This window comes from Bubalus bubalis, chromosome 5, assembly GCF_019923935.1.
Source record: "Bubalus bubalis isolate 160015118507 breed Murrah chromosome 5, NDDB_SH_1, whole genome shotgun sequence".
Lineage (NCBI taxonomy): Eukaryota > Metazoa > Chordata > Mammalia > Artiodactyla > Bovidae > Bubalus > Bubalus bubalis.
Window position 1 is genome coordinate 61,115,609 of NC_059161.1, and position 23,053 is coordinate 61,138,661.

Below are 23,053 nucleotides of genomic sequence, written 5' to 3' on the forward strand. Positions count from 1 at the left end.
TTTCCTGACATGTGCATAGTTCACAGTGCTCTTGGATTTACATGATCTCACTTGTTTTTACAACAATCATACGAAGTAAGCAGGGCAGGTATTTTTTTAATCCTCTCTCCCCTCTTGTTAATTGTTCTTGCCAGTGATAACCCTAAGAAGAAACAATTCAGGTACTTGTCAGCTAGCTCAAGAGCCAGGAATGAACGTAAGCCATCCAATATCTAAGTGTATGCTTCTACTTACACTTCTTTATATGGTTCAATAATAGTAAAATAATGCTTCCAGGTCCTGTGCTAAGCAATTTACCAGTGGTTCTCAAGTCTCAACTTTGGCAGCATATTGAATTCACCAGGAGATTTAAAAACTCCTGATGCCAAAGATTATAAATTAATTGGCTGAGGTATAGCCTGGGGATCAAGATTTTTCAAACCACTGACATATATAGACCTTTTCATTGAATGTTGTGAACAATAATATGAGGTTAGAGCCACCACTTTAAAATTGAGGAAACTGAGGCAGAGAAGAGCCTAACCTACCAGCCCACCATCCACCAGACCCAAAGCAAGGAAAGAACCACTGCCTGCATTTCTCAGAGTTTCCATATTGTCCTCTTACAAATGTAAGGTCTTTTACTTCAGATCTTACAGCATAAACAGCTGAGTTAAAAAAGTTTACCTACAGAAGTGAAGCAAAAGAACCAAATTTAGAGTATTCTGAAGGTTCAAGTGTCTGGGATAGCCTTAGTCAGCAGCAGTATATGTATTTATTTTGGCATTTGTTGTTGTATGACTTTATTCATCAGGCTCAGTGTATCACATTAGTTTAGTTCAGTTGCTCAGTTGTGTCCAGCTCTTTGTGACCTCATGGACTGCAGCACACCAGGCCTCCCTGTCCATCACCAACTCCCGGAGCTTGCTCAAACTCACGTCCATCGAGTCGGTGATGCCATCCAACCATCTCATCCTCTGTCATCCCTTTCTCCTCCTGCCTTCAATCTTTCCCAGCATCAGGGTTTTTTCAGTGAGTCAGTGCTTCGCATCAGGTGGCCAAAGTACTGGAGTTTCAGCTTCAGCATCAGTCCTTCCATTGAATATTCAGAACTGATTTCCTTTAGGATGGACTGGTTGGATCTCCTTGCTGTCCAGGGGAATGCACTATGGTGCATCCCACAGTGATCCTCTAGCCCAGCGGTCCTCAGGTTTAGGCATCAGAGTCACATTAAGAGTTTGTTAAAACACGGATTTTTCAGGTCCAGTCTCCCTTAGTAGGTCCAGGCCAGGGCCTGAGAGTCTGCATTTCTAGCTGGCTTGCAGTTGATGTGAATTCTGCTAGTCTGGATTTGAGAACTTTGAGAACCACTGCACTAGTCCAATCCCATTATTCATGGAAACCCAAGGAGATGAAAGACCTAAGGTCGCAGATTATAGAAAAGAACACTTGTTCTTAGTTGCTCCTCAGTGTTCTTTCTACCCTGCCTCACTCCTCTGGGCAAAATGCAGGAACATCAGAGGTTTTCTTTTCTACTCTTACCCTAAAATCCAGCTTGATTTTAACTTGAGGGGATAAATATTTGCATTAATATTTAATGCTTTAGAAGCATCTGATTTGGGGTATAGTGTATTGCCTAGAAAGGTTATTCATTATACACACCAGGAACTGCCCCTTCAAAATCTTCTTCCTGTTGTCTTTCTCAAGACGAGGTAAGTACCATGATGCAGAGAATCAAGCTCTTGGGTAAATCATTCACTTAACTGAAACCACTCAGGTCACCTAAGGATGGAGATTTATTTGTCATTATGATTTTGAGGATGGAAAACTTGTAAACAGTTGTTCTAGAGGTTCTCTCGTGGATGACAAGGGTGAGGAGGAGGCACCACTGTACAACCTTGTCTTAAGAAAAAAAGGAATACTGAAAAATATGGTCAACTTTTCCTTCTAATTCATTGAGTCGGGTAAGGGGGATGGGATTCTGTAATAACAATCCTCCTTCCCTCATAAGTCAAAATACAGTCTCATTTAGTGAGTAGTTCATTGTGGAAGAATAAATATATTAGCCCCATTAAAATAGTGACAGGGTTTCTTCAGAGAAACATTGAAACTCATTTACCAAAAAAATCAATCAGCATGAATGTGACAGTTTTTGCCCAAATCAGCTGTCCCTTGGGATAATATTTATGAAGAGCCTAAAACGTCCAGATTACAAGGCAGAGCCCAGATAATTAAAAGAAGAAAGTTACTAAATGGAAAGCACAGAGACATAGGACAACCTAGCTTGATACAAGCCAGTTAGACCCCTGAGTGCAAAGCATTGTGGGACACAGAGGAGACAGCCATTGACTCTGCCTGGGGACCCCTGCAGGATGCGTGGAGAGGAAGAGGCATCTCAGGTAGCCTCAGAAGGCTGGCATGGTGCTCTGTCTATCCTGTGGGTTAAACTTTGTTCAGTGCTGTAGCTGACCAAATGAGAGCCAGAATTATCAGCAAGGGAACAGTTTCTTTGCAGTACTACAGAGTTTATTTGTGAATGTGTAACTTTCTCTCCCCAGTAAGAGTACACGAATTTAGTCTGGTAAAAAATAAACAGAATGTTTACGTTCACATTCTGTACATCTCAAAATATCTATTGGAATTGAATAATTGAATAGGACTAACTGCTCAATCGATGGAATGAGGCCAGTGGTGGGGCCAAATTGGAAAGCTCTAACCACAGAAAGAGCCCATTAAAGCTAATATTGTCTCATCTAATCATCTTTGCTAATAGAGAAAACAAAATGTGGCCATGTTTCCTTCTAAGATCTTCTTAGCAATAATAATTGCAGACCCAAGAGCACCAAGCAATATGCAGTGCCTTCTGGAAAGATTTGAGAGATGAAATAAAGTAACTCAGAAAACTATGCTGATGCTGATAAGGCTATTACATTATATAGGTTGATCACAGTTCTTTTTTTACTAATGAGGAAATCTTGGAAACATTCCAGGCAAATAAGATGATTTTTAATTTTCATTTAAATCTTTACAAATTGCGGTTGCTTCATTTTTAATGAGGGACAGTTTTGCTCCTTCTTAGGTCTCTGTTTCCCGGCTTAGACCTTCTAGAGTTAAGACTGGAGCTGCATTACCGTGAAACGTGGGGAAGAGAAACTAATCAATGGAGAGCTAGACCAAAGCTTTCTGAGTGAAATCAGAGAGAAGAGAAGAGACTTCAGGTTTCCCTTTTGTACTTTAAATTCTCATTAGCGTTGTATGTGTTCATCCCAGGAAACCTACACAGGGCCTGATACAGATCAGGAATCCCAAAGGTGTGTTTCCTCAGTAAGAAAAGAAAAATAAGGTGTATCATTGGTAGGAGCAAGTTTATTCTACTTTCCTGAAACAAAACTGTTTGTTGGTGGGTAAAAATGCATGCTTGTGAATGCTTTCCTATATTTCTTGTGTGTCTTCTTTAAGAGGATGAAACAAGATTTATGAGACATAGCATGAAATTAGGAGCACAAAAGACGTAGAAATTAAAAAAAAAAAGAAAAGAAAGAAATTCAGGTCCTCATACCTGCAGCCTAACAACCAAATGTCTTTAGGCTATCAAATAAATTCTTCAGACATCAGTTTTGTCATCTGTAAAATGAGGATAATAAAAATAGAGTTTCTCCCTGCTTCACAGAGTTGCTGTGAGGAATGTGTGTGAAACAGCTTTTGTTAATATTAAACTATAGCAAAAATATTAGATATTCCACCTATTATAATCAGAAATTTTTCCTAAACAGTTTAACTTTTCTACCTGGCTATATTTTAAAACTATAAAGATTGAAAAACCTTCCTTTGTTAAATGTGTCTCCTTTGTTTGGAGTTCCAATTTATCAAAGGGTGAGTTAATCTGTTTCTTTTCTCACTAATGAAAATTATCTTTGATTTGTTTAGTTTTCTAATTCAAGTAGTAACTGAACTCCAGGAAAAAAAAAAAAAGAAAAAATGGGGTCTTTAATTATGTTACTTGCTTTTCTGCAACACAAAGTTTGATTGGCTAAAGCTTGGGGTAAAAAGAGCTGTGCATCTGCGGACAAACTGCAGGTGAGATATGAGCCCCCAGGGTCTTCATGTATTGTCCTCATGTCCCCATCTCTGCCACCATTCCTGTTATTATAATCTGCTAGGAGATGGGGAGGGAATTCTTTGCCTCACTCTCTTTTGCATCGTGAGTGTGGTTTTCTAGAAAACTCTTTCTGGCTCTCCTTGATAGGATGCGAAGTTGTATGTCCTCATCTCTGTCTTCCTCTTGGAGTGAAACCACCAAACACCATACAGACGTAAAGGCAAGATCCTGTCTTGTAAGAAGAGAAACCCGCCACCTTTCTGAAAACATTCAGTGCTTTGTGCTGCTCTGGCGTTAAGACTGCGTAGAAATAGATGTGTGCCATTCGTAGGATCTTGTCAACATTTGACTACGGAAACACTAGAATCCTAAAAGGATTCCTAAAAGGAAACCCTAAAATCCTTAATATCATTATATATATAAATATATATATATATTTTTATACATATAGAGAGAGTACCAGAGACAGTTTTAAATGCTTTTATTTAAAAAGTAGTCATTTTCAGGACATACCTGGGATATCATGATTTTCTAAAAGCATTTCTGTCGGGTTAAATAAGAGAATGTTTTCATGTTACCCTGATAGGGGTCATAGTTTTAGGTACTAATGTGGCGGCTTTGTTTGCTTGCTTTTGTTTTGATAATAAATATTGTCTTTCCATATCTGATATTTGTTGTTGTTTTAGTCCCTCAGTTGTTCCCGACTCTTTGTGACCCCAGGGACTATAGTCTGCCAGACTCCTCTGTCCCTGGGATGTCCCAGGCAAGGATACTGAGTGCGTTTCCATTTGCTTCTCCAGTCTTGATATTTAGTCAATATGAATATTTGGAAAAGAGAAAGATGAGAAAGAAAGTGATCATTCCATGTTGCCTGTGCTTACCTTTCCAAAGGATAAGTGGTGAGGAAAGCTGGAATATCTTGAATGAGCAGACCTAGACCTCTAATCCTTTCTTTCTTTTTGTCTTTTTCTACCTCCCTTTTGTCCATTTACTTTTTTAAAATCACTTTAATCTTTTTAAATTTACTTACATTACTCTAATAATCCAACTGAACTAAGACACCCAAGAAGTATAGAAAAGCATTTTTGCCCACCAGTCTTTCCATTTGCCAACCCCCCTTAACCTGAATAATAATAAACAGAGTAATAACACTTGTCATCGGTTCATTCATTCACTCATCCAAAACATATTCATTGTGTTCCTGTAATATCAACAGAAATATTTGAATTCCATTACTGGATTCCATTACTGGACACCTAATTACCTGAGGAGAAGAAAGAGAATTTCTCTCTACTAATTCATCCCCACTTCTTTTTTAAATATGTGGCTCTTTTTGACTTTCTAAGCTTTTGGAGGAAGTAGAGGACAGTTTGGACATCCACTTGGGTATTTATTTCTTGGGATTAGATGTCCCTTTACTCTTTCTTGGGACGGTTGTCCTTAGAGGGCTCAGGTTCTCAGCCAGAGTCCTTTGAACTACTAATATAGTCAATAATTGTGAGAGTGACATTAATAGCTTGTTACTATGGCTTCCCAGGTGGCGCTAGTGGTAAAGAACCCGCCTGCCAATTCAGGAGACCTAAGAGACATGGGTTCGATCCCTGGGTCAGGAAGATCCCTCGAGAAGAAAATGGCAATCCACTCCAGTATTCTTGCTTGGAGAATCCCCAAGGACAGAGGAGCCTGGTGGGCTACAGTCCATGGGTTCTCAAAGAGAGGGACATGACTGAAGCGATTGAGCATGCATGCATGTAAGCACTAGAAATGGGAGAAAATATATTTTTTTAATTGGAGTATAATTGCTTTACAGTGTCGTTAGTTTCTGCTGTACAACAAGTGAATCAGCTGTATGTATACCTATATCCCCTCCCTCGTGGACCTCCCTCCCACCACCGGCATCCCACTCCTCTAGGTCAACAGAGCACCGAGCTGCGTTCTCCGTGCTACACAGCAGCTTTCCTCTGGCTGTTTTGCACAGGGTGGTGTGTGCTGTTAGTGCTACTCTCTCCGTTCCACCCGCTCTCCCCTTCCCCTCCTGCGCCCGCAGGTCCATTCTCTACATCTGCGTCTCAATTCTGCCCTGGAAATAGGTTCAGCTGCACTTCACTCTGTGATCGACTCTAGGTCCATTCGCATCTCTGCAAATAGTGCTTTTCTACTGCCTGGGTAAGCAACCCCAGTTAAGGCTCTTACCTCTCTGGAGCCTTATTTTCCTCACCTGTCAGGTAACCAGGTTGAACTCAAAATCCCCATGGTGTCCCTCGGCCTGTAATTCCTCGTGGCCTAGCCCTTCTGTTCCGCCATAGATTAGCGGCCATTCAATGTAACAAGAGCAACGCCTTGTGAAGAAATTGAGTTCTTGGGGTATCTGATCAAAAGCACTCCAGGGTAAATGAGCATGTGCTTGGGATAGTAATAAAATCAACAGCATTATTGACGGACCTGCCAGGGTGAAAGGATGTGGAAGAAGTGTCTTAAAGGAAGAAAAAAGGAGTAGGAGTAATTTCTCTCTCCCCTTCTTGCTGGTAAACAGTGTACAATTGAACGCTCTGGAGGTTCAGCAGAATCACTAACTTTCCAAGTCTGTTTTCCTCATAACCTTAATTTTTCCCATTCATTACATCAAAACTATATATATATATATATATATATAGCAATATTAGAGCAAGCAGTTCATATCATCTTATGGTAAAAGTTATTGATAGTTTCACTGGGGGAATGTTTGCACTCCATTTGCCTTTCTATAAACACCTTGAACCAGTCAAAGACGAAAGCCAAAGGAATTGTCAGTGTCATCCTCTTCTATCTCATGTTTAGTGAGATTTAAAAATAATACGGTTAACATTTATGGAGGGTTCACTGTGTGAAGGATGACTGTAAAATGTCTGATCTATACTGAGGCACTTTTGAGAGTGTAAGCAGTGAGTACTATAAATGTTTAAGCCAGGAAGGAAAACTGGCACAGCCAGAATGTCCTTGGCCCACGGGACCATATGGTTCCCCCAACTAGGACCAGATACTCTGCTAAATCAGTTTAACTCGTGTAATCCCCATAATAATTTTTACATGGTTGCTATTATTGTTCTTCCCATTTGGTAACTGAAGAAACTGAGACTTATGTGGGTGATGTGACTCTAGGTCCAAAGCTTCAGCCTTCCTAGTTGCAATCTGAACCCGAGGCATGACCCCAGAGTAGGTTGTTACCACCTAGCTAGGGGCTTTCCACAGTCACCTGACTTCTGCCAGGCGTGACAAACACACACATCCCTGATTCTTTCGCCGTGGTAGGGGGAAACAGATTTTTATGAAATATGTTTATTTGTGAGAAGGAACTTCCTAAGTGTGTCAGAGAGTTCTAAGATCCAAAAACAGCATGATCACCTCTTTAGCCCTGTTTATATGACACGAGATGCTGAGTATCTCACTTTTTAAAAAAAAAACTGCTGTTCCTTGGAAAATTTGGACAACAAAGTTCACGGAAGCAGTAGGAGAAGAGAACTTTCAAACAATGTTGTTGTTCGTATACATCAGGAAAAAACAATGCTTTTATTCATGTGTCATGAATCGATCCATTTTTTTAACTTCAAATATACTGTGTGTTGAATGGAATGATTAAGATGGATAAATTGATCGTTTTACTGGTATCAAAGCAAGTATTGCTTCCTCTGAAATCTGTCATATTTGTTTCACGTCTGTTCCTGTTCTCTCTCCATTCCCACCCACTGCCCTCCTCACAGAGTGAAGCTACACTTTATTTTGGACAACACTATCACACACATGATTGAGTCAACAATTTATGGCTTTTAAAAATAGGGATTTCGTCCTCTCTTAGGTTTATTGTTTATCATAATCATCTTTCAAGTGAAAAGGCTAATTTACTCTTTCTATAGGAATATTTTAAGCTTGATTATCATAATATTACAGCTGCCTGAAAAGGTCTAAAACGGGACATTGACCTTGAATGTTTTCTGCATTTAGCTCATGGTGCTTAACATTCAGGAAAGAATATAACTGCAACTCATTTATTAACATGTAATCTCAAAATGTTAACTATTGCTCTGGAAATACATGCCATGCAGATTATAGAAAGCTTGTAGAATACGAGAAAATGCACTTGGTATTTTACGGGGGTTAAGTATGTCAGAAATACAACACAACTAGAGCCAGTTTTCCCATTGGAACTACTGTAGTTTATAATTTAATTTTTACTGACATTTCACCATGTATATGATTAGCTTGACAAAATGAAAATGAAGTAATCCTGAATTAATTAAACAGAAACCGAATTGCCTCTGTTAGTTTCTCTGTCTTCCTTTGATTCTTTATTTTTTTTCTCCCCACTTTCACAAACACACTGGGAAAAGAGTTTTGTGAATTCTGGAAGTGAGGTAATCACTCCCCAGAGAATGGGCTTTGTTTTACATGGACTTGGTAATTCGGGAATGGGATGGATATATAGGACAAGAGGTTTGTCAAAAGGAAAGGTTTTTATTAGTGCCTCTGTGGAAGCGATCACTTTCAGTAGAAATGATTGCTTCTTGCCAATCGAGACAATAATTTAAATATCAAAGCCTGTGCCCTAGAAATGAAAAGCAACAGAAAATGAGGTTTGATGAATGGATAGAGGTTTGGTGGTGATATAAAGTAGTCACACTGACTTCGAAAGGAGTCTTCATGTTCTCACTGGGAAGGTGTCTTCTTAAGCAGGGTTATAGCATAAAAGAAATCTCAAAGCACAAATGAAGAAGCAAGAGACACACAGCTCATGAGGTGGCAGAGGGGACCCTGGGGCCCAGGCCTCTGCTTGTCCTTCAGGCTGCTTTTTCCAGGGATGTTCCTTGTGGATTTTCTTTTGGAGTTAAAGATGGTCGTTTGAAAAAGTCTCAGAAAGATGGTAGTTTGTAAAAGTCTCAGTTTGCTTTTTGTAGTATATTATACTACACACAATATATCACAGACAGCAGGGAAGATGGTTCCAAAAGTTAAACAGATTTTCAAAGGTTTTATGATCTTGAGAAAAATCTGCAAAAGTAGATTGCAGGGCAATTTGAAAATCTAAATTTGCAATGCCTTGTTTAGTTTGAAATATTTAACAAATGGCAAACGCGCAATATAGAATCAAGATTTGCTGCAGAAAGAGTGTGGCAGCTATAAACATTTTCATACAGATGAGTCCTGTTAATTTTCAGAAAAGGAAGGTGGGGATGAAAAATAGCTATTAGCATGCAGTGATAGCAGGACTAAGCATTCTCCGCACCTTCTAACATCATAAGAATTCACGGTTTCAGAAAATGATTCCGACTCAATACAGTAAAATGTCTGTTATAGACAACAGGAATCTACCTTTTGTTTCCACTGAGTTTTGTTTGTTGCTATTTTATTCTTTCAAGCAGAAATGAAGGATATTTTCTGCTTAGCATCTGTGCTTTCGTTGGGGCCTAAGAATGAAGTTGTTTGGATATGAAACTGCATTGTTTAAAGAAGAGACTGAAACTGTGTGTGGATCCAGGGTCTGATGCCTAATAGACTGATGTTAACTAATTTGTTAATATTCTTTGCGAAACACTCATAGGGGTTCTTTTGTCTGGTTCCATTTATCCTGCTTTGGGTAGACTCCTTGTGGTAAGATTGTGAAGTGTATAGACTGGTGAGCAAATATATCTATTTATTCTGGGCTGGTGATCTGTCCATTTGTTTCATTTTCCCCCAAAATCCTTTGTAGTTGAGATTCTTTAAAGCTTATGCTCAGTATTGCACATGGTATGTTTATTTCCTGTAATTATCCTCTTTCCTCCTTCAAGGTGAAAAAAAAAGTCTGTGACTAGGGAAGATTCTAGAGATGACTAAGCGGTGTGTTTCTAAAACATTCTGGAAGCTGTCTCGCAAGTTTGGTGCAGTAGATATTATTTTAAGTTTTAAATTGGTTAAGCTAGATTCAAGACAGTAGGTGTAATCTTAGGTCCTTGACTTGTACAGGTGACACACTGATCCCTAGGGAAAATAAACCAGCTTTGCAAACCTCGTCGTTCAGAAAGCAGCTAGTTCAATGGACACTGCACCTTGCACAGACGCAATATAGCTAGTGAGCGATCCGTGGGGATCACACGGTGCGTGTTTGTACGAGGACCTCTGTGAGCACAGAAAAAAGACTTACATATGAATATGAGTCTAAATATGTTTAAAAACAGACACCGGCAAAATCAAATGGTTCAGAATGGGTCAAATAAGTACCCTAGAAAAAATAAAGACATTCTAGGAAATAAAAGATAACTCCCAGGAAACATGGTGACTTAATGTCCATCGGTAAATTACTGACTACAAATCTTGTCTTTAAAAAGCCATTTCAAAGGAGTAATAAACAGGTTCTGTCACAGTATGATAATGCAAAGAAACTGAATAGAATACAGTATTCTGCACAGGTGCAAGAGCTGAATGTGCTGAGTACATTAAGATCCACTGAATACGTTAAATGATTTTTATTTTTTTAAATGTCCCGGGACAAAATAAGAAGGGAAATTTTATTTGCTGTATCTCTTCTTTTAAAAATGTATACAACTGGATTAATTACCCTGAGAATTTTAGTTTATTCACAGATTAAGATAGGAATCCTTGAATCAGAGATATTTTTTTTTCTGTCTTTCTAAAGCAATATTAGTTTCCATATTTCTTTTATTGTATTTTTTAAAATCATGTTTCTTTTTCAAATGCCTTATTTATTTTTTAAATTATAAAATGATTACATGTCTCATTTTCAATTGAACAGACAAATCTCTTTTTTCTTTTTCCTCGGGTGTCTGCAGATTTCCTACATCTCAAAGCTCTTTTAATTCACTGCTCACCACCAAATTTACATCTTAATTGCAGAGTTCACATTTAACAATATAGACGGCATAATGCTACTGGTAATTAAGCTTTTACTACCTGCTTTTCTACAGTATTCTTAGGCATAGTTTTTGCTATGGGAGTTCTCCACTAGAAACTTGTATGCATTTAGACCACAAACAAAAGGCATCAGGCCCATATCTTTAGATATGGCTAAATACATGGCAAGGAAATTGCTTTCTTCTGTGGGGGAAACCAAATCATGTCTGTCATTTTTATATTCTGAATGTTAATGTGGCTGTTCTATTTTAAAGGCCTAGAAAATTTGAGAGGGTGGAAGAAAGAGTTGAATTCTGATCTAGTGAATTGAACACAGACTGGATATATGAACTAATTTATTTTGATCTCAAAGATTAGACTATTTATATCATGTCAGACTTAATAGGAAAAGGGTTGGTAAGCAGTAGAGCTGAATTATATCAAAATTTCGGGTCATAAGGTAGCAGTTATCTCTTTGCCATAAATAGCTGGTAGCTATTCCCATGTACATATGCTAGTATAAAAAGAACCCGTATTTAAAAATAGGACTTAAGCAAACTCTTTGTTATATGGAAACTAAAATCAGGCTTATACACTATTAGAGAAAAAACACACTTCTCTTCTTATATTCTGTCTTTAAAAAGCACTTCTGTTTGAAACTCCTGCTTATAATGACCAAACTGTGTGATGATTTACGAAATGTTTCTGAGTTGATTTTTTAAAGCATTCAGGGTGTGTTATGTATAACTGACAGATAGGTAAACTACATTTTATTTGAAAGCCGATGTTTGGGGTAAAAATCATATGTATTTGTATATGTTTCCCAGTTTGGAAGCTTGTATTGAAATAAATGTATGACTAAGAACACTTTTAGTGCGCTGGTTAGCACTGCTTTCCCTACAAGAGAAAAAAAAAAAAAATGCAGTCTTCATTTTGTCAAAATGCACTGAGACGTTTTCAATGCACTAGCTACCCAGCTGCCCTGTCTCCCACTCCTGAAACTGGAGGAGCCAATTTGTCCCGCAGTTGTTTATCTTTGGTTTGAAAAGCTATGCATTGTATATCTATAGGTAGAAAGAGGGGGAGCAGGTAAAGAAATATTTACACATAGAATTTACATAGGCATTTTCGAAAATTGCACTGAGGCACTCTCCTCTTCTGTAGTGATGTAAAACTGCAATCCACCTCAGAGGACGATTCCCACTTCGCATGCCCGAACAATTTAGAAGTCATATCTTGGATTTTTTTTTTTTTTTAAATGCCCAGTCTAGATCAGAGAAACAGACGACAACACGATGACGGATCAATGAGAAAGTACAGCACTCAGTAAGCAGGAGCCCCCTCCCCGGTGGAATCAAACACAGACAACGCCAGGACAAACTTCATTCTCTACCTTCCGCAGAATCCTTTCCCAAATTAACTGAGAGTCTGCGTGAGTTCTTCTGAGCAAGGCAAAAAGAGATCTTGGGTGAGAAACCCAAGACAGATCCCTCCGGGGCTTGGAGGGTTAAATTAGTTAGGTTTCTTTTCTAGCTTCCCACGGGAGGAGAGAAAAGAGAAAAAGAAAAGAGCAAGCAAGCACGGGCCTAGCGCAGTATCTACTGGGAGCGTCCGGATCTCTGGTCCCCGCTCCCTTTTCTCTCGCGCTCAGTTTCTAGCCGGGTCGCGTCTCTGTACCCTTCGTACCTGCCTGGTTCCGCGGCTCCTCGCAGCCTCCCGTCGCCTCCCTCCTGATTGGGCAGCCGCCCCCCAATCGGCTGCGCGCCTGGGCCGGTGGGACTGCATATGTTAAGCTCTACTTCATATTAATAAGCTCCAATCGGGGCTTTAAGTCCTTGATTAGGAGAGTGTGAGAGCTCTGGTCCCAACTGGCTGTGCCTATAGGCTTGTCACTAGGAGAACATTTGTGTTAATTGCGCTGTGCTCTGTCAAGGAAACTTTGATTTATAGCGGGGGTACACAAATAATGGTTGCCGGTCGCACATGGATTCGGTAGAACTTTGCCTTCCTGAATCTTTTTCCCTGCACTACGAGGAAGAGTAGGTACCTTTTTATTTCCTTTTTAAAACTCGTCGTGGGGGTGCGTGTGTTTGTGTGTATGGTGGGGGGGCTGTGGGGGGGTGGACGGAAGGGATCTTGGCGCACTGATTCAGGTAATGTCCTGGGTATTTCGTGTGCACGAGTGCTTGTTTGTGTCTGTCTTGTGCCTTTTGTGTTGAGGGTGATCTCCTAATTCAGGAAGTCGAGAATTGTTCTCTGACTACAATGTTACCTTTGAGGCAAAGCTCAGTGACTGTCAGTAAAACAGCTGTGTGACAGTCACTTCTTATTCAGGTGCTAAGAATAGGCACTTGGCACAAATGCTTAGTGAACTGTTAAAATGCATCTTTTACTAGGACCCATTTTCCCAAGGAAAGATGTTTTAAAATACAATATTCAAAATGATTTATACTATTGAGTGCCTCTTATGTATTTGCAGCTTGACAGATATTTTCAGCTCCCCGTCATTTCTTACCGCTCAGAGTTAGAGGCAAAATTGCACATTTACTAATTCTCCTTCAGAGAACAATTTAAAAACTAGCCCTATGCAAGCCGGGGCTAGAATAATGTTATTTGCATGGTTAGCATTAAGTCAGCACTTAACTGACAAATCAGTCCATTAAGTAACATGAGATTTTTCACACGCTATAAATATTTAAAGGGAGAAAAAAAAACTAAAGAAGAAACAGTAGTGACTTTTTAAATTTCTCCTTGAACAGACGACGCTGAGATTGTGGATTTGTTTCATGTATCATGTCCAGAAAATGCAGAAAAGTACTTTTGTCCTTAGATGCAGTTTCATTCGTATTTATGAATATCTTTATGCCCATGGAAATATACATATTTGTATTGCTCAGGGTGGGGGAGAAGTGAGTAGGGGGTAAAAGGAGTAAATTAGGCTTTCTTGGGTAAAAATGAGTAGGTCATAAACTTAATTTCAACCCACTGTTAAGATAAAATACTAGTTTATCATAGTAACTGTCACTGGTTCCTCTTTCTGTTGAGTCAGTTATATGGCTTTGCTTTCCCATTACAGTAATACCAACTGTTATAATTCTGAAAGGAGTGCTCTTGGCAAACAGTTCTCTCTAGATTGTGAAGAAAACATAAAACCCTCGAGAGGAGGAGGTCATGCATTATAGGTAGATGTCCACTAGCGGTCCTTAGTGACTGCATATTGCCTTGCTTTGTAATTAAGCAAGAGATGAAAAGTGACTTGCAGTCTCAGTGGCTCCTCGTATGTTTGAGTGTGAGTGTGTGTGTATGCGTGTCTGTAGACAGGCTTGCATGCATACACACTCACACCAGGGATGTTAGCCCAGGGATGGACTTAGGAAGAACCGAAAGATTGGAAGGCAGTGCTTGCGTCAGTTGCAAACGCTCCAAGGAAGAAACCTTAAATTGTGTGAAAATAAAAATGAAAAATAAACAAAGGTAGGACTGCCCACTCAAGTGGAGTTTGAAGGTTAGTACACCTGAGGCTGTAGCACTGGAGAATTTAATACACTTTCATGTCAGGAAGAATGCATTATCCAAGCTCACCCAAGTCAGAACTTTCTCTCATAAATAAATAAACAAACTTTAAAAATCTGCCTCCTGCCCCTAGCCTTCTTTGTAAAATAGTTTCCTTGAATTTAACTTCTTATAGCTAATTTGAATAATTAGTTTAGATAAGCCTCTTAAAGCAGATGCATTTAAATGAAATCAGGACACATGTCCTTTTGGCTTTGGCGCAAGATTCAAACTAGCTTTCTTTTTTGGCTCAATTAAAAGTCATCTTTAAAAAATACAGATTTATTGTTTGGATGCAGCTCTGATGGTTACGTGGTTCACTGGACAGACAGAAAGATCTAATGCTTAGTAACGCATCTGCCTCTCTGTCTCAATTAATAAACCACAGAATTTATACATGCTATTAATATTCATAGTAATTGTGCTGGGTTAAACCCCATCACGTGTGTGTATACACAGAAATGAAACCAGAGTTATGCAGTTTCAGAGGAGAATATTGGACAATTTCTGCTGTGGAGGCTGTTGAAAAGATTCCTTCAATTTATTGACCACCATTAGGAGAGCCTAAAATGTTAACCTATAACTATGTGTTTTTTTTTTTTAATTTTGGGAAATGTGCCAGTGCATTAAAGAGCATAATACTTGAAAGCTTGTTTCACATTTAATAGCAGTAATAACTGATAGCATAAATAGATGAAAATAATATATCTGCTCATTTTGACATATGTGTCAGTCTAATCATTCTAAATGAGTGTGCTCATCACGGTTCTCTTTCAACCTCTGATTAAAATGTAACATTGACTACAGGATTATAGAGCGGACTTAATTTTACTGACTGTTTTAGCACTTGTCACAGCTGTTGGAAGAAGGAAAGGCAATTGAAACACTCCAAAACAGGCAAGGCTAGGAGGGAACAGTTTAGTATTTGAATTTCAGCCTGATCATGAAAATCCAGACCTCAAAAATTAAGCAGATTTGTGTTTGTTTGTTTTTTTTAATTCCTGTTTGGAGCTATGCAAGTTTAATTGTGTAAGGTTTACTGTTTCTGCTTCAGGGTTTTGATTCTTTTCTCTGCCTCATCACTCCTTGTTAAAAGCTAAAGTAAATTGAAATACAACTATCCAAAAGTAATATTATAATGTCGAAATACATGGGATAAACATAGGCTGGAAGGAAAAATGTATACAATACAAACAACAACAAAAAGCCTAAATCAGAGTGGAGGCAATTTTCTAAAAAAGACAGGAGCTTGCCAAAGTCACTTTAGATGTGATATTATTTGGGAACTATGAACAGACTGTTTAAGTTTATTTTTTCAAAGAAAGAATACACTGTAGACATGGAGCTCATGTTACTTTTCTTCCTGTTTCTTCTCTATAAGTCTGTTGAAAACACCTGCAGCCTTAAAGGTAGGGGATTTCAGATGATTTTTTTGTAAATTGCTGGAAGTGACAAGTGGCTGCACTTCGGGGTGAATGTTCCTGAGCTGTAGAGTCTCGTAACCTTGCCCATCACATCCCTAAAGTGAACAGATTAATTCTGTTTCTCTAAAAATTAAATAACCACATATCCCAAACTACGTATAGTCGAAATATCCGGACAGTGTGAATTATGTAACCTATGATTTTCTCCTTGGAGTAAGCAAAAAAAAGTGTTCTGAGTTCAGAGAATCAGTGTTGAATGGGAGTGGTGAGTAAGTGCTGGACACCCGTGTCTCACTCGCCCTTTGTGTCAGTGTGTTTATGTATTACCCTGTACACATTGGGTGGTAAGTTTAGAAATCCTCCTTGTGCAGAAAGGGCTGGGAATCAGCTTCCCATTTCCTGGTCAGAGGCAAGGGTGATGGTGTTGGCTGGTTCTTACAGTGATGGTTTCTCATCTTAATGTGTTTATGGCACTGCTGCTTTATTTACTGAGCCTAGTGTGTTGCAGTGGTAATTAACCCATGTTATTAGCAAAGCCCTTGTGGATATCCATTAATTCTCTTGCATGGATGATCATTTTTCTAGTGTTTTCCCCCTAATACGGCATCATTGTTCTTTTTTTTTTTTAATTCTAAATTGACGGCCTTTGATATATTTCTTTGATTTAATCTGACCTGTGATATATATTGGTCATCTTATAAAGAAGGGTATTGTAATTCAGCTTTAAAAAATCCTAACAGAAGCCAGAGAAAAGATTTTTTTTTTTTTGCTGTTTTCCTTTTCAAAGCAAAAAAGAAAATAAACATTTAGAAAGAAAATAATACAGGAAATTAGTTTTCATTCCGAATTTTCTAGATCTTAGAATTTGTGTTGTTTTGTGTCTTTGAGGTCTTTGAATAATATTTTTACTGAGTTAAGAATAGTTTAGGCATTTTTGTAAAATATTGAGCCAGTAGAAAAATACTTGTGCTTCCTGTGCTAAAAAAAGATAAGGACCATCTCATTAGCCAGGCCATACTTTTGCAATTAATTTTAGGTCCATGGTGCTATTCATCAAAGGGGGCAGCTAACTTCTCTATGACTCTGTTTAACAATACTTTCACAATACCTCACTCCTGCAAGAACTACAGACAAAGAAGAAGCCGTTTTTTTGGAAGGTAGGCATAATGCCTAATCTCAAGTCCGTATCACTTGTGAAAAATTCCTCTACATTTTTCTTAGCCTAGTGACAAAACAAAATATTTCTTTGTTTGACTTTCTAAGTGCTGTTTGGCACTGAATGCTTTGCTTATGTTATTTCATAAAAATAAATCAAAATCTGTGCTTATGGTTGATACTTTGTCATACAAGTGGCAGTTGATAGCCATGATTTCTGTGACAGCAATTAATATCAAATAAACTTTTCAGAATCACCTACCAAGAATTCACAAATAAGAGGAGAGCGTTGAGGTATCTCAGTAGAAGTTTCAAGTCATTGCAGCAGATAAGCTCTGCTCTGAATTTTGCTTCATAGCAAATTCATGGAAGAGAGAAACAATACAATGTTGATCTGTTGTAAGTGCATATGAGCTCCGGCCCTAGCCAGCTCTCTGGAGAAAATCTTTGATTGCCCTGGCCCAGTTTGTTCAGTTTTTATCTCTTTTACATCCACTGGCCTTGTATTAAATTGTCATTGTCCTAAAGCACATGAGATAGAAATGAATTGCTGTTTTCTACATTCTCTGACAGTGAAATATTTAGGTTCTCTTTCTCCAGTCATACTTATATGTGTATTTGAGAGTCCGGGGATGACACCCAGCATCTCTGCCTCTTGACATTCTCTCTTACTGCATTTTGTATATTTTGCTGTTGATTATTATTTTCATAGCCATATGTATGGGATGTCCATGGTCTATCCCATTGTAAATAAATAGCTATGCATACGCCACTTTAAAATCCAAAGCAGTCTGTAGAATATACTACACGCATACATGTGCATTTATATGCATGTATAGTATGCAGGTGAAATACATATATAGACACGGGAAGAAGTATGTATGTAGAATATAAGTGTGCTGCTGAGAGTGTTCTTGTGTATTTATATAATAAAGTGGATCTCAAGTGTTTTTCTAATCAGTGTCTAGTTAAATTTCCTAGGCATCATTTTAACCTTGAATTAGTATTTCAGGTATTTACCAAGTCTGATTTTAAACTAAATTGGTTTAGCTGCTGTATTAATGACAGGTAACAGGTAACCTAATATATTAATTTGTTTCTGATTTTACACATTTTTAATTATCATTTTGAAATTCAGTATATAGAAATCATAAATAATTTGTAAAATAGGAAATAAGCCACTAGTATTAAGTACATAATTTAATGGTTTGGGCCCATATCCAAGAACCAGTTTTGAATTAGCTCTTAGCTACATTGTTTTCTCATATAGTTGGGTCTGATAAATATATCTTAATGAAAACATGATAGCTTTTAAATAAATGCAAAATAAAAATTTCACTTATCTGACTATATAAATATATCATTTTCTTTTTTGCCAAAAGCAAATATAGAAAATTAATTATCATTATGTGCATATGAAAGACATCATAGATTTGTGAATTTTTGAATTTTATTCTCAGAGGTAAGTTTAAAGGTCTGTGGTTTTGCTCAGTGAATCTGAGTGAGTGTTGAGAGAAAACATTTATCCAAATGCTCTTTCTATTCAAATTCTTGTTCTAATGCATATTTTGTTTAAATTCCTAGATTCATTTCCTACCTTTATATGTTTGTATAATACTTAAACAGATTTAATGTTTCTTGTTTAAAAAAATCCTGCTGTTTCTTTATGCCAATCCATCTGCTGAAAGTTAGCTCCTTTATTATCTGAGAGTGTTAAGTGACAGCCTTCTGCCTTTTGAAGGATTTACCTGGCATCTTCTTCTTGTTTCAAGTTCATTTTAGATTTCTACTGTCAAAGTCTGGGAAACCTAGCTAATAAAAATAATTTCCATTTAGTTATAACAAACACCCTTTCTCTTTACTTTTTCTTTACAGAAGTGCCAGATGTTTCTTTTTCTTTGATTTGGACACTATTTCTCAGTATTTTCCAAATGTATTTTCGAATCAACTATGCAAAACCATCAAATTGAGCAGATATAGATTGTATATGTGTTGTGTATGTATACCTTCAGGCACCTCCTTTTTTAATTTATAAAAAGCATTTTAAAATGTCTGGAAGAAGCTTGCTTTTTTATGTTTTGATTTTTCAAATGTTTTGTCATTTTAATTGATGGCAATGCATGTATATTTATTTGGAAGATAACTCACTGAGGCAAAGCAATAAAAGAAAAAGTACAGTTTTAAATAAATTGGCTTCTCACTGGCCAATTAAAGTCTTATTTCAATATACTGACATAGATCTGTATGTGCATTTGAATATAAATATAGAACATGCAACACTAGCCATTAGAAATGCTGCCTCTGGCTATATGGAATTCTTTCACATAGTCTAATAAATGAAAACATTGGTTTTTGGCATTTAAAATCTATTAAAGAGTTATTTAAAGTGTTAAACTCATGGAGAGCCTATCGAAGATCAGATTGCATTGTAAAAAGAGAACTTGAAAGCAAATTTATATTTTGATTGTTAAAGGCAGTCTCTATCATATACATTCCTCTGCTTTCTCACCTTGCTTTGAGTGAAACAAAATTGCATATATACTTTTCATCATTTTGATTGGAAGTACACATTATATATAATATGCTTTGGCAGCACTTACCTAGCCAAAGAAAGCAAATTAATACTAGGCATACGAAGGGCTGTCAGGCATATCACAGACGTGTCAATTTAACTTTGCTTCCTCATACACCTCTGCAAACAGTTGCTTAAGATGGTACTAAATAAAAGGGAAGCAACCAATAAATTCTCATATTGTATCAGAGATTGATGGCTAGTAGAAGTGCGGTGAAAACCAGTTTGTTTGCTTACTTCTCTTTAAAACTCTGTGGGACTACAGAAAGCATAGATAATAATGAGTTTTGTTCAAAAAAAGGAAAAGAGTAACTGAAGCTTGTTCAAATCTTTTTACTATCTTGGAAATAAAGGAATAATAATGGGGTTCATTGTTTTAAAAAAAAAAGGTCCAAAGTAGTGAATCTTAGTTGCTGTTACGTGTGATGTATAAAGTCTTTAACAAGTGGAGAATCAAAAGCCTTGTCAGTCCACTTTAAAGGGACATTTCTTTTTTTGTTGCATGTTGCATACATTTTCTGAGAAAGAAAAAAAATAAGGTGTCTTGTGCTTTCATGTTTGTCTTGCTTCTTCAATAGGTTAAAAAAATGAAATTTAAAAAAGTAAATCAAGAACTTATGCACAGAAAATAGGCAGAAGAACACTGAATTCTTCTTTTCTCCTCCATGATCAGAATTGTATTTTTGTATGTGAGAATTCCTTTTTCATGTACTCGAGGAAGATTTTCATTTGCAATGGCTTCTGAGAATTTAAACAAAGGACTCATTAAATAAATACATTTAGTTTCTTAATACAATAGGAGCTAAAATGTATGAAAAGCTGTCCTTTTCAAGGCGGTTAGTAGGTTATTACAGTCTGTAGTTTTAAAATTTTATTTTGCTTTGAAAAAAATATCTAAAATTGTGTTCAGAGTGAGCAAAAATCGTGAGTCATATGAAAAATTATAGAGACAAAGGTACTTAAGAGAAAAATTCAAATGTGAGGTTGTTCAATCAATAGCTCTTTGCCCTCCATAATCCAAATTATCGTGGCACTTTAACGTCTCCAAAAAATCTAAGTTGCCTTGTTACATTGTATTCATTTTTCCCTAAATGAAAAAATACTCTATCGATGCTTTCTTTACAGCCATTGATCTATTAAAACAAATTAGATATTTTGAGGAGGACTGTTGTACCCATAACCAACAGTTCATGGCCAAAGAAAGAAAAAAATATATATGAGAAAGTGTCTGTATACAATTGGTCCTGGGCCCTAAGAAATGACAGAAGCACCCCTTTTAGCCACAGACTTAAATGAGACCTGCCTCACCAGTCTTGGGATCATAGTGTCACAGATGGAAAGGCAACCATCAGCTGAATTGTACTGAACTGCACACTTGGCTAATTCATCTTATTGCTCTCCCCATCTGAGGAAAGGCTCATTCTGTTCTTGGAGTCTAGACAGAATCAGGAGTTGGGCTCAGGTGGGAGCATGTGGCTGCCTTTTTCTGTTCTCTCCTAGCCATTCAGCAAAAGGAGGTGAGGAACAAATGGACCATTTATGCACCGAAGCCCAGGCAGAGATTCTTTCATGGGGTTAGGAATTTATTATTCAGTTGTTCAAATAAGTTTCATATTTCTCTTCTGTTCTAGAAATATCATTGTCGTCTTTCATGCTCCAAAGAACTACCCAGAAATGATTAGGGATGTCTCTTGATTTGTATGAACCATGAACTCCTGAAAGCATTTTTTAACCAGGTAGAAATGGAGAGTGGATCATCTCCTTAGCTTAGTCTCTAGGATGGTTCTTTTTTTGTACCTGTATATGGGACTGTTCAGTTGGTTAAGTCTGAAGAATGAGAAAAATGATGAGGTTAAACACTCAAATTATATTTTTTGTATTTTTCTATTTCCTTATAGTGAACAAAACTTTAATGTCTAGAGCATTTATGAGGGTTTTAATGATTGGAAAATCTGTCCTGAGAATGTGGTCACCATATGTGACAGCCTTGCTTTCTATCTTGTCTTCGGTTTATGGGGTAAGTTCGGTGATACTCTTGTCTTACTTTGCTTACATTATAGAACCTCTCTGCCCCACATTGAGATAAACTGAAATGTGGGGGGGATACGTGCTCAGTTCTTAGAAACTTTCCTGAACCCCCTCCATGTCAGCAGTATTTTCTTTTTAAATTGCTGTCTATTGATCTGTTTTGCTAAAAGATCATTTACTTTGGTCAAAGGTAAGTGCATGATTTTCATCCCGATTTGCACACACGGTACACTTTATCCCCCGGCCCCCCTCAAATTCCAAAGAGATTGCCTTTAACTATTCGCATTTGTTTTGCTTTCGTCTCTGTTTGTCGTGCATTCTAGTTGAGTGCTTTTATAGTGTTTTCTTGATTGTTGTCAGTTTGGGGTACTCGCTACTGACATTTTCGTTAAGTTAATGTCACAGGAGAAAAACCTACGGCCAACTGGAATGTGGCGACCGCGCGTGGAAGATACAACTTCTGTTTGATTGTGTGTAAATACAGTTAGTTAGTTGGGGGTTTATCAGATAGCTGGGCAGAAAGAGAGAGGAGCCGTACAAACTGTTTTCAGTAACTGTGCTGTTCATACACCTGATAAGATGGAGAGAGCTTTTCGAAATGCTGATAGGCTTTGAATAAGAAAAGAATAATCACTTCCACTGGCACCAGCTTATCGCGAATGAAGTAAAATGCCAACACTTTTACATTAGCGAAAGTAAATGTTTTAGACACTCTGGGCCTTTTTTTCATTCACGTTAAATAGTAGGAGTGCTTTTGAGTGTGCGCTGTAATGAATAGAAGGATTTATTACCTGGACTAAATTACAGGTGAATATGTTGATAAAGGAACCCTCAGCGCCAACAGCAGCTTCTTTGATAAGCATGTGCATCTAGGTGTACATTCTTTGGAGAAATTAACTCTTCCTTTTTCCACTCTGATTCCATTAGCCATCATTTCTGATCCTCAGAGATGCAGTTTTGTCCTATGCCAGTCCCGTCTCCTTTTTACCAGCAGATGGATGACAGGCATTTGAAACGTAGCTACTCAGACTTGGAAAATGCTGGTGTGATCTCCGCAAGCTGGGGCATCTTTAAGTTTCTAAAGATTATGCTGAACCAGCTCACTCCTGTACAAGAAGTCTTATTCTTTCCCAAGAATGGCATGAGATTCATTATAAATTTAGGATACGTTAATGAGAAGATAAATGCATTTGGCCAAGTAGTTGTCCATTTTAAAGGGAGAAAAGAAAAAAGACATTGGTCTTGCTCTTCCCCGGTTTTCCCCTCTTCTCTTCTTTGTAATTTGACGCCTACAAATAATTTGGCGTATTCAGATTTGATAAATGATAGTGCAAGAGCCAGATTGATTGATTTTGGATTACTATTGATTACTCTCAATGAGAT

The 23,053-nt window shown here is 37.6% G+C and overlaps 1 protein-coding gene across 11 annotated transcripts in view; it reads left to right on the forward strand.

The window, feature by feature from the left end:
- ESRRG (estrogen related receptor gamma) overlaps window positions 1-23,053 on the forward strand; it is a 693,861-nt gene that overhangs the window by 437,108 nt on the left and 233,700 nt on the right. The window contains exon 1 of one of the 11 annotated variants that reach the window (XM_006076193.4): window positions 12,753-12,978. The exons of 9 other annotated variants lie outside the window; for them this stretch is intronic. In XM_006076193.4, the coding sequence (XP_006076255.1) occupies window positions 12,923-12,978 (56 nt within the window). In that variant the 5' untranslated portion in view covers window positions 12,753-12,922. Of the gene's footprint in view, window positions 1-12,752; window positions 12,979-21,344; window positions 21,660-23,053 lie in introns of those variants that run through there. One more of the 11 variants, XM_044943189.2, reaches the window with a different exon arrangement.